Source organism: Haemaphysalis longicornis, unplaced genomic scaffold (genome assembly GCF_048455015.1).
Source record: "Haemaphysalis longicornis isolate Haplotype H1 unplaced genomic scaffold, Haemaphysalis longicornis Haplotype H1 scaffold_6, whole genome shotgun sequence".
NCBI lineage: Eukaryota > Metazoa > Arthropoda > Arachnida > Ixodida > Ixodidae > Haemaphysalis > Haemaphysalis longicornis.
The window spans coordinates 154910320-154926698 of NW_027526407.1; the positions used below are offsets into that span (position 1 = coordinate 154910320).

Consider the following 16379-nt stretch of genomic DNA (forward strand, 5'->3'; position numbering starts at 1 on the left):
GCACGTGACTCCCGCGGAATCGTTTCCTTGCTATAGCAGCTGATTTCCTTCTTTATACCCTAGCACGCATTGACACAATGGGTGAACAATCTCCAGCACTGCTAAGCTTCCGCTTTAGCGTGCTTTAGCGGCAGTGGAGGTATTTGAAATCAGTCGTCCGGGAAAGTTGGGGCGGAATCATGAATCATGCATAATTCGGCCAGGAAAAAACGGAAAGGCTGGGGGGCGGGGGGGGAGGGGGGGGGAAAGAATGGGTAAAAGATTGAGCAAATAAAAGAAACCCAGGAACCAAATTCTTACTGTAAGCTCACGTTTTTTAAAATGCTGACTAGGAAAAGACGACCGTCGGTTTCATAACGAAGGGACCCAGGTTCGATTCCGACCAAGGGAAGCTTTATTTTAGGTGCTTCGCATTTTAACATCATCATCATCATCACACCACAGTTACGAGTCCTTTTTGGAAACCCAATTTGTAAATTTGGCTTTGGTGCAGTAAGTTTTGTTGTTATGATCAACAGCGCGTGGGAGGCATAGAAAGCGTCTCTTTAAGCAAGTGCTGCAGAAGGGTCGAAAACAGAAATAATCATTTTTTTATCAAAGAGAAAAATCAGTTGTTCTGCCGACTCACTGGAATCAACAAACTCGTCAAAAACCCAAAAATGGCTACAACAAATGTTTAGTCTGTCTCAATTATTATCTCTCTATCATCAGTCATTCGTATTCTTGACTTACCTACCAATTCCTTAGGGACTAACCATATTTGACGGAATGGCACCACAGCTGTGCGTGCTTGCTAATTATCGCGAAATTTTGAATGGATTTGCTGTTTTCTTCCCTGAGACACTACAGCCTCGTGTCTTGTTATTAAAGACGATAGTCTTCCTTGGGCTACTTGATGCCAGAAATTTTGGTCTGTCTGTCTGTGACTCGATTCAGCCACCCGCCCAAAGTAAAGCAAAGTCTGCCAAATAGTCACAGCCAAATCTATCCGTCTAAGTCCTGTGTAATGTTCATAGTTGCCAACATTGCTGAAGAAGAACGAGGCATTACGCAAATATCAGGCCACAAATTAATACATAAGTGATATTTGCAGTGTTCTTTTATAAAAAAATTATAGATGCTTGATTTTTTCGAAATAAAATACTTCATCCACTGCAGAAAAAAAATCACTCCGCCGTCGCCTACTGCCGCCCGCGCCACTATAGCTTCTGGCGGCATTCTAAGAAATTAAGCCGCAACAATTACGAAAGGTTGCACTAGATAGGCTCCATGCTCTGGATGGAACGCACGTGGAGTAGGGAAACATGAGAGAGAGAGAGAGAGAGAGAGAGAGAGAGAGAGAGAGAGAGAGTAAACTTTTTTTGAAAATAGGGAGAAGGGAATGTGGAAAGAGTTATGGGTGAAGTCCTATTTCCAGGACTCTTAGCAAAGGCTCCCAGCTTGGCTCTCTCTAGCAGCTCAAGCTGTGTCGAAAGGTCCGAGCTGGACATTGCTAAATCCCAGGACTCTCTAGAGGTTTGGTAGGTGTTCTGTTGCCAAATTATAGGGAAGTTCCAAACTGTGTGGAATAAGTCTGCTCTTACTTTGCATCAGTGGCATTCTTCGTTATATCTCTCTGGAAACATGAGAGACAGTCTGGATTTGTGGGGGAAAACGTTGGTTTGTAGTGTTCTTATGTTTCGTGCTTCTGCGGCATCTAACGTGTGATGCGGTGCGGGCATGGTCTTTCTCGCTTGCCTTTGAGTGTAAAGCCTTTCATTAAGCGACATAAAGGGAGGGAGTGTGTAAGAGCGGTCTGTTTCCCTGCGGCTGTTGATTAGCCTCACTAGGGAGAGTCGACTCTCTCATTTCCTTCAAGGCCTTCGTGTGCTGGGCTCCATATGTTGGCCTTTTCGTTCGGCTGGTAGAATCTTCCTGGGTTCTATGAGAATAAGGCCGCATATTAGATTTCTAATGGCTCTTGTAGAGTCCGTGATGATGATGAGGCTTTTGTTGTTATATTTTTCCTATCTTACAGCGAGTAGCATGGCTGTGGTTTCAGCCTCTTGAGATGTTCGTTTTCTGCTCATGAGAAAGTCCAGGAGTTTGCGCCGTGCGAATACGGCTGATGATATTCCGTGGTGGTTGGTAGCGGCATCCGTGTATACTGGATCTGGATTTTTCCCGTATGTGTGTCTTATATATAATTCTTGCTTGTCTTCTACCTTTGTTGTAGAGGGGGCTCATTTTCATTGGAATGGGGGAAAATGTGAGAGCTTTGCGTTGTTCTGGTTGGAGCTCTGTTGTTCTTCGTACGAACGGCGGTGTGAATGGTGTTGCCCGTTCTTCTTAGGATTTCCCTGCCGGTTCTTGCTTTCAGTAGCCTCTCTTTTGTGCTTCGAGGCTGGCTTCTTGGACTTCTTGGGAGTTTTTTCAGATGACCAGGTTATAGAACTTCTCGTTGGAGGTGTAGATGTGTAAGCAGAGGGCGATCTTGCAAGCCGTTCTTATGATAGCGTTTACTCCTTCTTGTTGTCTTTTGTCAAGGTGGTGAAACAGTACACTGTATGCGATCCTGCTCATTACGAGGGATCGGATAAGTTTGATTGTTTCCTCTTCTCTCATACCTTTTCTGATCCGTGTGATGCGTCTGATGACCCTCGCTAGTCGTGGCATTGTTTTTCTTAGGTTGCTCAGCGTGGTGGTTCCTTTTCTGTCTTCTTGCACGTTCACGCCCATTATTCTGACCGTTGGTTTGAATTGGACATCTTTGCCGTCTATTTAGATTCTTCTTGTGGGAATGGGTTCTTTCGATGGGCTGGTTATAATTAATTGTCTGGAGCGCACTTTAAGCCGTTCTTGTATTGGACCCTTTATGTTGTCTATGGCTTCTTGTAGGGTATTTAGCTCTTCGGTTAGAGTGCCTTCTTTGGTCCAGATGGTTATATCATCTGCGTAGACGGACTTGCCAATCTGCGTGTTCTCTTCCAGCGTTCTTCGTATTGCTAGAATTGTCAGGTTGAAGAGTAGTGTTCTATAAACGTTGAAGTAGGGCGCCTCGATCCACGCGCGTCGCCGCCGTATGGCAGCGCTGGCATCGAGGCACCCGGCCTGGAGCAGTGAAATGCGTTAAATTTAAATTGATTTAAGCAAACCTTTGGCGTCTTTACCTTGGGAGGAGCGCGATGCAAGAGGAACAACATGAGAGGTGAGCGGTAAAGTGAACGGAGGCATTTACTTTGCAAATGTCGGTAAAGACTATCGTATTTTGTCGACATTTGCAACAAAAGGAGCCAACTTTTTTCTTGACTTCATTTTTGTTTCTACTTGCCTTCTTATTGGAAATGTGCACCATATTGGGAATGTTAACATGTAAACTCTGACAATGCTGAAGCACATAACTAGCGTCGTAAGCGGCGTATGTTTGGCAAATCACGATTATGGCCCTACGACTACTCTGCGGTCCTTCGCAGGCAATGAGCGACTATCCGCAGACTAAAGTTAGTCTGTGGCTAGCTTGAACCGATTATGCAAGTTACCGCTCACTATATCCTCTGTAACAGAACCCATATACAATCCACCAACCCGATGTGCTTACTAGTAGGCAAGCGTAATTCAAGGCTGTGACGAACTCAACAAACGCTGGGACACGCGTTTTAAAAATCCAGGCACAGTGGCTTGTGGTAATTATCCGCCTCACCGCACTACTTTACCGTTTCGTCTTCGGTTTGCAAATATCAAGAAGCCATCTATTTTCACTTGAAATAACACTCCTAGTAACACTTATGTATTGCGCCAATTATGTTAAATGTTTTCTTTTTTGCTGAACAATTCAGTAAAGACTGAACTTCATCAACAAGATGTTTGAGGAATTCAAAACCGAAATTACAGACGTCAGGAAAGAACTTGCTGATGCTAGGGCAGAACAGCAGGCGGTGAGGATAGAAACCAGCCGCCTCATGAAAGAGCTGAACGAAACGAAGAAGGAGCTCATTGATCTGCAGCAATACAGCCGCCGGGAAAACCTGGAGATAAAGGGAATTTCAGGATGAGGATCTTCTGGCCACAACTACAGCCATCTCCGCCTGTCTCAAGGTTCCGGTCAAAGAATCGGATATTGATGTTGTTCATCGTGTGCCTACCAAAGATAAAACTAAATCCAACATCATTGTCAAATTTACATCACGTGCAGCAAGGGACAAAATACTAAAGGAAGCAAAAAAATTACGATTGAACACATCCAACTTGGGTCTCCCTGGAACAGAACCAATATATATAAATGAGCATCTCTGTCCTGCAAAAAAGGTTCTTCTAGGGTGTGCTCTGAAGGCGAAACGCGATAAAAATTGGAAGTTCACGTGGGTGGCAGATGGAAAAATCTTGATGCGCAGAACGGATAACTCCAGGGCCGTTCACATTTCATGCATGGATGATCTTGCTCAAGTGGTATAAGAACCATTCAACTGATACGAAGCGAAAGTCGGAATATGGCTTACACCACAGCTCAAATTGAACATATGCGACTTGAGCATGGTTATCTGACCGTTTTGCACTGTAACGTACGTAGCATACGAAAGAATTTGGACACTTTGATTGCTTATGTGTCTAAATTTACGTTCAGCTTCGATGTAATCGCGGTTACGGAAACTTGGCTTAGAGAGGGCGAGACAGCAGAAATTCCCGGTTACTATATGCATTCCCAACCTAGAAAATGTTCGGCACGTGGAGGGGGGTAGCGCTGTTTCTAAGACGGAATGTAGATAGCTACTATCTCAACGAATGCACGTTTACTAAAGACGCAATTGAATCCCTTTTGTTCGCATCAAAGTCGGTATCACTGTCGGTGTTATCTACCGTCCTCCAAACTCAAGCAAAAGCGATTTCATTTCGGCCATGGAAAGTATTTTGTTATCTACTACAACATCGAATGATTCTTTAATTATTTGTGGTGATTTTAATATTGATTTGTCAAAGGATGATTGCCCCGATTATACATATTTGCTACCTTCATTTCACGTCCAAAATGTTATCGCAGAACCTACACGAATAACCAATAACTCGGCCACTTTAATTGATCACATACTATGCAACATTGATATGAATGTATCTGCTGGTGTATGGGATGTTGCTATCGCTGACCATTGCCCAACGTTTGTGTTTTTGCCCCAAAAATACCAGAATTCCGTGTCTGATGTTCCCGTGAAACGGAAAACTCGAGTAGATTATGATCTCGTAAGAACGTTACTGAATTCTGTCTCTTTTGAAGACATGTATGATGAGGACGTACAGATAGAATGTGAAACCTTTGTGCAAAGCATTACAAGGGCAATTGAACAATCAACGCGTCAGTGTTCCCGACATAATTACCAACAAGCAATTTGTCCTTGGTTGAGTACTGCTATACTTGACGTGCTCAAAAAAAAGGATTCATATTACCGAAGATGGAAGAATAATAAAACAATTGACTACTACCATAGTCAATTTAAGTATTACCGGAATAAGCCGGTCGCAATGATGAGGAAGTCAAAAAAACAATATTACACAGATCTTATCGCTCGTCAAGGGGGTGATAATAGGAAGGTCTGGAGAATTGTAAATGATGTTATCGGAACGAGCCGGAAAGATACTGTTGCACCCGACAACCCCTCTACTGATGTCTGTAATTATTTCAATACCTATTTCACCAACATAGGTAAAGTTGATAGCAACGGACCTATCGCAGACGAAGCTGAAGATTTTCCAATGACCAATAATGTTTTCAATATTAATACAGTAACGCAGGGAGATATAATAAATATCGTAAACCAGCTATCGGAGAATAAAGCTGTCGGTTATGACGCAATACAAGCGAAAGTAGTGAAACAAAACATTGACATTCTGTCGGTTCCCCTTCATCATATAATTAATCATGCAATTAACTCCGGTTCTTATCCAAATGTACTTAAAATTGCACGAGTTGTTCCAGTTTATAAGACTGGAGATCCGAACAATCCAAATAGTTACAGACCAATATCTGTGTTAAGCGTAATTAATACCATTTTCGAGAAATTAATATCTATACAGCTTAAAAATATCTCCAGGAAAACCACGTAATTTGCCCGCAGCAGCATGGGTTTGTTCCCAACAGGACTACTTCCTCGGCCTTTGTAACACTTGCTCAAGTTATAAACAGCGCTCTTCACAAAAATCAGTTGGCAATAGGAGTGTTTTTGGACATTAAGAAAGCTTTTGACTCGGTTAATCATTCAATTCTAATAAATAAACTGGAAAAATATGGTATAATTGGCAACTCCCTTAAATTCTTTGCGAGCTATCTTTCATCTAGAAAACAGAAAGTGGTAATCGATAATCACCATTCTTCATACAGTGACTTAACATGTGGTGTTCCGCAAGGATCAGTTTTAGGTCCTATTTTATTTTCCTTGTATGTAAATGATCTCCCACTCGCAATACAGAACTCCAAAATATTAATGTATGCGGATGACACCGCAATTATATTTTGCGGTGATTCTCTATCTGAAATGCAAGATACCATACTAGCTGAAATGGACAGTATCTACTCATGGTTTTTGAAAAGTAAGTTAACCATAAACACCGACAAAACTAAATGTGTCATCTTTCACTCGAGGAGAAAAGTAATTGATAATAGTTCTTTTAGTGTGTATATAAACGACAAACCAATTGAGAATGTAACTTCCTTCAAATATCTGGGTGTTGTCTTTGATTCACACCTACATTGGAAAGAACAAATACAAAAGGTGTGTAAAAAACTTGCGTTTAGTTGTTTCACGTTAACCAAAGCGCGGTCTTTCTTCCCATGTAGTATGTTACGATCTTTATACTTCACTTTATTTCAGTGCCACATTATTTATTGTACGGAAGCCTGGGGGCTTACCTATGAAACATATTTTACGCCGTTATATCGATTACAACGACGAGCACTAAGAATAATATCATTTTCTGCATTCAACCGTCCTGTCAATACAATTTTTAAGGAATTTCGTGTACTTTCTTTTTCAACTATTCGGGAATACAAAATATCTCTTTTAGTAAACACAATTATAAACCATAACTTTCCTGTACCCTTAGCACGTTTTTCTATCCCTGTTCGGAGCACTAGGCAAGCATCCAACGCCAACTTCAACTTGCCAATGTGTCATAACGTTTATGGCGAAAGGCTTATTGAATTTTACGGTGCCAAAGTGTGGAACGATGTACCTATTCAGGTGAAAACTGCGAGGAACTTCGAATTGTCTTGCAAGATGTTTTATTTGGATAAACAGAATGTAGTTTAATGATGCGATTGTGATTATGGTGGATGTTTATACTGTTTTGTGTTTCATTTATTCTTTGCCTATTTTGTTCATTTTCTTTATCTTCGAAACTTGGTGGATACCTGCGACTCATTTGTATGTGTATTTTTGTATTGGACCGGAAACTAGCCTCCTGGCTATCGGTCCAAATAGTCTGTAAACCTTTTTCCTGTCTTGTGATAATAAAGCTCTTGATTGATTGATTGATTGATTGACTACAGCATTTCACCAGGTTTAATGGTGTCGAACAGTAATGCCTGCGTAAACCTCCCATTCAAGTATTCTTTTCGCCTTAGGCCGCGACAGAGGGACTGACAGATCAAAAGTTTCGGGCTGTAGTAGCCAAACAAAGGTTATCGTCTTTTACAAAGCGGTGTACTCCCATGGTATTCCTATTCCGGTGTCCACAGCAGCAGCTTGGTGCTATGCCAGTAATGCGAGCATACGCTATGCTATGCTACGCTACGCTATGCTAGCAGCACCAACTGTGCTATGCCCGCTTCTTTATTGATTGTTCTATCTCCGCATGTTGCCAGCGTAGAACATAAGTGTCTGTTCTTTTCTTCGTGGCACATGCCCAATTTGGGGATTTCGCCTTAATCTGGAGCTTTGAGGGGGTAACGTGCCGCTTCCCAGAAGTGGAAACGTGAAACCTGAAGAATAGTACGTGCCGTGTGACACCTAAACGTGACGTCACGTGCGTAGAACAAGGGCACACTGGCAGCGCAGAACCCTAATTTTTAGTGGAGGCTGTGGTGTGGGCTGGTCTGCTTGCTGACGTAATTCGCGCCATGGGAGGAATAAATGAGAGGAATGTAATCGACACAAACAATATTAGTCGAAATAAGCCGGCAGAAATAATTCGCGCCGAAAGATGAAGTAACGAATGCAAAAAAAAAATGGAAAGAAGCTCACACTAAAGCGGAAAGCTTGAACGTAGCTATAAGCTGTACGCAACATTACTCTTCTTCGCTGCCGCAACGAACTTTACCCCGTCATTGTTGCTATAAGTGCGAGATGCTTTCATTTTTGGGGAGTGATAATTATTGGAAATCACCTTGGAGGGGCGTACGCTATGACGTGTCTTTCCCCTCCGGAGCGAGTGTTGCCACAATGACGGCGAACGCTGGAGCCTTTCTCGTTCCGAGCAGGTATTTTGACGATTACTGCGAACGTTGGAGTTTTTTTGGCCAGTCTTGGCCAATCTCCTTAGTGGCCATGCTTGGCTTCACAAACGTGTGCCGTGAACGTGAGCGGTCTCTGCGAGACACGGACACACGAGCGCTCGGAATGTTGTCTCTTTTTTTTAACTGCCGGGCGGTCACCGCAATCTTGGCCAATCTCCCTAAGTGGGTATGCTTGGCTTGGCAGACGTGCGCAGTGGACGCTGGGCTGTCGTCGCGGGGCGCTGCGAGATACGAGAGCTGCGAGATAACAGGATAACGAACACTGCGAGATAACGAGCGCTGCGAGATAACAGAGTTTTCGCTTAGCGGATACCGTACGCTACGCTAGAGGTGGCGGGTACCCGCCACCTGCATACGCGCGGAAGTTCTGCATGCGTGGAACCTGCATGCATGCGCACGCGGAAACACGGACGCGGACAACCCTTCAGCGGAACGAATGCGCCGGCACGGCGAGGTGGGCCACGCATTAAGCCAGCATACACCAGAACGAATGCACACATGCCATGTCGGGTCCAAGTATACCCGCCGCCACTAGCGTTGCTTACGCTAGCCGCTATGCTAGCACCCTCCAACGCCAGAGCAGCGCGCGCCGTCGTGCGTTCGCTGAAGGCGCGATCACTTCCGGAGACGCAACAGCTATGCGCCGTCGCCGAGCAGACTGCAGTTCGTGCGGCGCTGAAAGTTCGCTTTAGCGAGTATCGTAATCACCGCGCAATTTTTGTGCCATTTAATACAAAAAAGGGCTGGAGATGGATTTCCACATTTATATTGCCACGTCAACAGCGGGGCCGCTTGACTTAATCAACAACTCACGCACTAATAAAGAACAGAGAAGCAGGACACATTTGCCTGTTGAATTTGCGGATAGGTGGAATACTGCGCAAATGAGACTCACTACGCCCAGTGTCGCGGGACGTTGTGTATAATTTTTGCTGTGTTCCTGGTTGGATTCTTCTGTGCGAGTCACAAAAGATACTAATCGGACAGCAACGATAATTCATTGTTGCACCGACGATACTTCATCGCTTCTGTACCTGCCTTGCCTTCCAAGTATATTTTGACTGTGGTTTTGAACGCCTCCGTGTGTGAACATAACCACAACCAATGCATGCCTAGAGGCCAAGGCACCTACAGAAGCGACGAATTATTGTCGGCCCCAGGTGGGCTGTGCCCCGGGTGGGAGCGCGGTGTGCGCTTTCGGACCAGATATTCGCTTCAAAAGTTTCCCAGCAAATAGAACAGCCTAGCTCACAAACGGTGTCTATATTTAGTCGCTGCCAACACAAGCGCCAACCACGCAAAAACGTCTGCAGTGATTCTGATTTGTCATGGCTTCTAAATACCAGTCATGACCTCTAAATACAATCAGCATAGGCAACTCTTTGCAAATGTGGTTACGTGTTGAATTTAGCCAGCGACTGATGATATTCGGCCGCTAGTGAGCCGTTAGAAAGAGTACATAAGTGCTGGTGTCACACACGCTAACATCAAATGAGAAAATAATTGTCGAAATTAAATTACGCATAAACTTTTGTTCTTTTTCAGAAGTATCTTTGGTAAGAGACCGCATAGTGCATTCCCCGTACCCGGAAGTGGAAATTCCGACGTGCACTTTGTACAACTTCTTGTCACCATTTCTGAAGCAATACGGCGAGAGGACAGCTTTCGTAAGTAAAACCGGACATGTTGCGTTCGTAAAAGTGAAACGAATATACAAAGCATATGCTTGACGGTACCATTGGAAGAATTCGGGAGTTAGCACGGGGGTTTTAGCAAAAAGGAACTCTTTGGATATGTTTTTATAATAATTTAAAAATGAGTTGACACAGATGCAAATTTCACATGCAGCGCAGTCTTTAACAGCACACTTACCACCCAGGTAACGTAAGGTAACTGAAGCGGAGAATCGGCGTACGATTACTTATGTATAAATACACAATTCTCACAACTGCTGCAGCTTTCATCGAGTGAACAGTATAGATAGGGCCTGTCAGCAAATGCTTCGCGACGATCGCGGCGCTCAGTAAGAGAACGAGCGACTAAAAGCAGATAACGATTTCGTGGACGAAGCTGGTGGAGACGGCCGCCATCGAGAGTCGAGAGACCGACATTGCCGAGGAGACGTCAGTCAAAACGTGACGTGGCGCTTTCATACGTGGGCGCCCCGGTACAGTTGCGGGGCGTCTCGACATGCTGTTTGTCGCGCGTCAACGCTCATACGCTCTGTTGAATCGAGTGTGCCGCCAGCTCTGCGCGGAAAAGGACGAAAAATGGAACTGGCGGCTACGAAATGACGGTACTATTGGACAGCAGAAGGACCGACAGGCAGCGAATGCCAACGTGGCCGCTGAGACGGTTTGTAGCGCTAAAAGTCCAACCACATGCATGCGTATAATCGACGTACTCGCACGACGACGTAAACCGGAGTAAAGAACCGGCGTACGCCGGCGCACGCCGAATACATTAGATAGTTTTAGCATAACGGCTAGCGGAGGCTCACTCCACGGCGGCGTGATAGCGGGACCCTACTGCGCATGCGCGCGCGTGGAGGTTGGGGAGGATGAGGATGAGGAGTAATGTGCGGGCATGGCGAAGGCTGGCTCGCGGATCTAATCTCCCTACCGGAACGAATTTGCGCCTCCCCAGTTGGGCCCCGCTACCCGCCGCCGTAGCGTTAGCGGACGGAGCCCGCTATGCTAAAAATCTCTATTATGTCAATTGCCTTTGCGTACACTAAACGCTAAATTTTTGCGTCACGCTCCGTAAACACCGCGAGGGCAGTTTTGGTGGAGCGTCTTATCAGTTTTGCGTAGCGACACGCTAATGCTTACTGCGCCATCTGTCAAATGTTTTGCGTAATGACTCTCCCCCTGATATACCAGCTGAGGGTCGAAGTACCTGGACGTTTTACGACTAACCAAACAAGTGCAAACTAACGCTTTCCCGTTAGTTTTGAATGCAGCACGTCCATAACATGATATGAGTATTCTCCTACCTCAGTACGTCCCACAAGGAAAATATGGGAGCCCCTTGGCACTTCTTTCGTGCAATAGCACAGTATTCCCTGAACCAAATGTCCGGGTTCGACGCATACTTTTATTCCACTTTAAAACAATCCGGAGATGGGTTTCGAACGAACACAACGCCACGACATGCGTTGCAAGTCTGGACCGCGATGGTCAGGCGATCGGTTGCCTCCTGTTGCCCGTCGTAAATTCGGCACTCACATCTCGCGGTTTGCGGGGAAAAACAGCCAGTCACTTACCTCTGGCTCGCAATCCGAGAAGGCTTTTAGCCACGCACACTGTACATACCTGATGCGAGGTTGAGTCGTACGTTGCCCGAGAAAGATAATCCAATGCATGAGAAGCAGATCATCGCATTTTATCGCGAAGCGAACGCCTCCGCAACACACACACACACACACACACACACACACACACACACACACACACACACACACACACACACACACACACACACACACACACACACACACACACACGCACACACACACACACACACACACACACACACACACACACACACACACACACACACACACACACACACACACACACACACACACACACACACACACACACACACAGCTTCGGTCGCTGGCCTGGCTACAAAGCTTCGTTCGGGCAGTCACGACGATAAACAGCTGTGCAAGGGCGACGTGCTAACCACGCGACGAATTTTAGGGCGCAGCCCTTTGGCACCCGTCTCTGGGCCGAGCCGCGTCGCCGTCGTAACCGGGTGAACGATGGCAAGACCGAATAGTTTAAGAAGCCTAAAGAGGACAGTGCCACGAAATTGTGCGGGGATGCGATTCGCCATTGCTGAGCGCTCTCCGAAAGTGGGCGGTGGAAGAGAGGGGGGGGGGGGGGGCAGTATGCTGTGCCTGCACGAGACGGTCGTCTGCGCGACGCTGGCGAAAACCTGAGTGGTGCGTGGGGGTGACGATGGTGTACGTTCCCTGCCTTAGACGCTGGTCGCGGTCCCTTCCTGAGACGCACTTCGTGCTGCCGACGCAGAGGCTCATTATCGCTGCCGTCGAGAGAACCCAGGAGTAGTCAGCGCACTGCTGCTGCGCCCAAACATCGCATTACGGAGTATCGTAATCGCCAGCCAATTTTTTTAAAAGAACACAATAGCAAAGAACTTGGTTCATCAGAATCAAATTCTTGTCCGCAGAAGTGCGGCCACGTGGATGGTTGTCGCGCTACTTGCCGCCATGTTGGAAACGCGAGCGGCCTCGCGTACACACGCTATTGTGCTGAAACAGCGTCCGGTCGTCTTCCGTCTGCTAAACGCAGAAGCGCCTTCGCCTACCGTGCATGCGTAGTGCGAACGACGCAAGGAAATACTGTTCGCTAACCGTTTGCGTACAGCTGCGTACGTTAGTCTAAAACTCTCTATTGCTACGCGCTTGTTACGCCCGATTCATAGCCAGTCAGACGTCGACGAAACTTTCGGACGCACGTCGACCTCTCGCGGTGATGTTATCTGGCAGTCAGGTCGCACAACAAGAGAGCTGCTCGATAAGTAGGCGTACTTAACTGTTAACTATGTGATGAAAAGAAGTAATTTATAAAATCTGGACAAGCGGCAATGGGATCAAACACCCGAAGCAACGAGAAGCTATGACAGCGAGGGAGGTTGCGCCAAATGCACCGGAGAACGAGGTACGGAGTGCCTGCAAAGTACGCATACTAATTATTGACGTTTTTCAATGTGCCAAGAACTGTTGTAGTTGTTTCTGTATTAAATATACGTAATTTAGTTAGAATGGGAATTGTTTGCTTTATTTCAGTTACAAAGTAGTGGAACTGGTCGCCACAACGCTGAGTATGGCGTAGGCTAGCCACACTGCGCGGTGCACAGGTTTACGCGCGCGTTGCGGCAATATGCGCCTCCTGATGTCGTCGGTCGGCGTAAGGGCAGCGGCGTATGTCGCCGCATGCGTACGTCGTTGCGCGAGTGCGCCGATTTTACGCGCGCATGTGGTTGTGCCTTAAGCACGGTTTCCATGGTATACGCGGGATGTGCAAGAAACGCCACGTTGCGGGCTAATGAAGCCGGTGCAAAACGAACGATCCTCAGGTTCGTGAGGGAGAGGAACAAGGCGCTCACGCATTCTTAAAGATCGACGATTCTTAATGATAAAAAACCAATTGATTCCTAATTAATTTGTTCTTCTGCTCTAGATGGCTGTTACTTACCCCCACTCCCAAAAAACTGTATCCCTATGAGCACTATTTTTAGAGGTGTAACAAAAATTACTTACTTGGTACAATTCCGGAATCAAACTATAAGGACTTCTTCTCGTTCGCTGTTTTTTTTTCTCATATGATGATCTTTTAGCTACAGTATTACGTTCAAGTAACTGGCTACTGTTACTGGCGATATGTTACTGTTTGGGAGTCATTGGTGCCAAGGTATTTTATTTGCACTCATTACACTGTGTACTACCGCCTTTTACGGCTTGTGAATGTTTCATATGGAATATTTAACAAGAGATGGCCCTGCTGACCTCTTTCCATAAAACTCTGCTGGTGTAAGCACTGTACCCAAGTGCACAAAAACAATCGCGTGCTGAGCCCATCGCGGAAAGCTTACTCACATAGAGGGGCAGATTAATCAGACGAGTCCGATATGTGCCTAGTAATGTTTAGATTCGTCATGGAAAACGGCGGAACAAATGCGGCGAAAAAAGAAGAGGGGACTACGCACAGGGCTGAACTCGCAACCGAATGTTTATTAGGAAGAAAACACGTATTTTACACAAAGCCATGCCATCGCGTGAACGGGTTACACCGGGAGTGTGTGTGTGTGTGAGAGAGAGAGAGAAAACACGTATTTTACACAAAGCCGTGCCATCGCGTGAACGGGTTACACCGGGAGTGTGTGTGTGTGTGTGTGTGTGTGTGAGAGAGAGAGAGAGAGAGAGAGAGAGAGATCTGTTCTAGGCAAGTGAGGTCAGCCAGCCTGGGCGTCCTACTTGCAACACCAAATGGGGGTGACCGTGTGGTGACAATATATGACAAGAACTCTCACTCACACGAATGCTCAAACACACAGACGCGTACGAAAAGCACACGCACTATCAGGCGATATAGTCATTTGTCCGAGAGGTCGTAGCTCACAGTAAAGGGTAGTGTCACTGAGAAACGTTAAGAGCGCATTTGTTGCGCGACTTGCCATGCTGGTTGTAAGCCAGGGCCCAAGGAAATGCCTCGAAGCGATCTGGGAGGGAACGGGCAGGACCAGAGAAAACTTAACCGTGGTACGCTCAAGTTCGTAGCGAGGACATGCGCAAAGAATGTGTTTCAGGTCCTCTCGAACTGTACAGGCGGCACAGAAAGTGTGCCCCAAGACCGGCCCGTCTAGGGCCGCTTTCTGGCATGTCCGGCCAGGATCCAGATTCTGGCAGCCACTGATCATGCGTTGAACGGCCAACATTCGGCAACCAGCGCTTCGGTATTTTTCCGTCCGCCCGTGTCCGGACGCACAACGGCAGCTAACAGGCTGCCAGATATTCAGTTCTATTACGGCTGCCGATGTTGAGAAAGAGAACGGCCGAAGTACGGCCTTAGGGCATCCGTTTTTTCTTCGGGAAGCGGTAATCGGCCGAAGCACGGCAAGCGACCGGCCACAGAATATGCGTATTCTTGCGGCAGTTGGTGTTCGAAAAGAGACCGGCCGGAGCGCGGCTGCCGTGCATTCGTTGTTTCAACGGTGAACCGCGCGCGTCCGGCGGTAAAATATTCGTTTTCTTCGGGCAACCAGTGTTATGAAGGATACCGGCCGACGTACGGCCCCAGAATATACGTTTTTTATTTGGTTAGCGGTCCTCGGCCGAATTACGGCAAGCGAACGGCGGCAGAATTTTCGGCAACCGGTGTTCAAGAGGAGACCGGCCTACGTAAGGTATCTGGTTATACATCATTTTTTCGGCAAACGGCATACAGCCGAACAAAGGCACGCGCCTGGGCGCCGAGAATTCATGCACAGACGTGATTGGAAGGAGACCGACCGGTTTTTTATTGGGGGGAGAAAAAGCCGTTAGGGAGCCGAACGACGGGGACGCGTTTTTCATCCGCTCCGTGTTTCTACGTTTTAAATGAACGAACATCGTTTGTCAAACAGTAATGAGTGTTCTCGGTGAACGGGCAAAGTGCAAGGACTCACTGGACATTAGCAGGGAACATTTTAGGCCATCGAAATGTCATTTATTGCCACAAGAAGACTGTGCCACACCGACGGGTGAGCTAAGCCTCGCCAGTCATCTCCGCTACCACGCCTCTGCCGCCGGCTTCGTCGACGCATCAGCTCGAGGCTATTCGCCCCCTCAAGAAATGGAGAGCATTGGAGACATCGACCCGGCAGAGATGTCCGATCCGAGATGGAGATGGTTCACCAAAATAACTGTCCTTCGAGGGCGTCGAGCAAGCGGCCACCACGCAGGAGCTAAACCGCCACCATGTCAAGGACTCCCCACCAAAGAAAGGCAAGTGCGAGCAAAAGCGCAAGTTATTCTGCTTACAATTAAACTGCTACAAGCAATGTTGCACTATGTTGTTGGTGATAAACGTAGAAGAGACTCGCTCGTGCATTGGTAGGGTCAACTTCATGCCCTGCCCTATGTTACTTCACGGGATTTTACGATTGCCTATTTAGAAAAAAAAATTATTTTAAATTACCGATAACAACAGAGCCTTGTCACTGACGAAGCCTAGCTGTTAATTTAGTTCCGATGTTTGAAGGTGAGCTTAGGTACTCTTGGGATATGACTCATTTGGTTAAACGTAATCGCCAGCATCCTAGCAAACACGGATTTTGTCAGGATTTTCTTGCTCAACGCAGATTGTTGAGTTCACGCACGATTTGGCTC

The 16379-nt window shown here is 46.5% G+C and overlaps 1 protein-coding gene and 1 pseudogene across 3 annotated transcripts in view; both read left to right on the plus strand.

Moving 5' to 3' along the window:
- The window catches only part of LOC144141994 (uncharacterized), a 132958-nt gene that overhangs the window by 18956 nt on the left and 97623 nt on the right, over window positions 1-16379 (plus strand). For 2 of the 3 annotated variants that reach the window (XM_077673425.1, XM_077673422.1), the window contains exon 2: window positions 10025-10146. The exons of the other annotated variant lie outside the window; for it this stretch is intronic. In XM_077673425.1, the coding sequence (XP_077529551.1) occupies window positions 10025-10146 (122 nt within the window). The remainder of the gene's footprint in view (window positions 1-10024; window positions 10147-16379) is intronic. 3 annotated transcript variants of the gene reach the window in all.
- Window positions 769-4431, plus strand: LOC144141690 (uncharacterized; annotated as a pseudogene).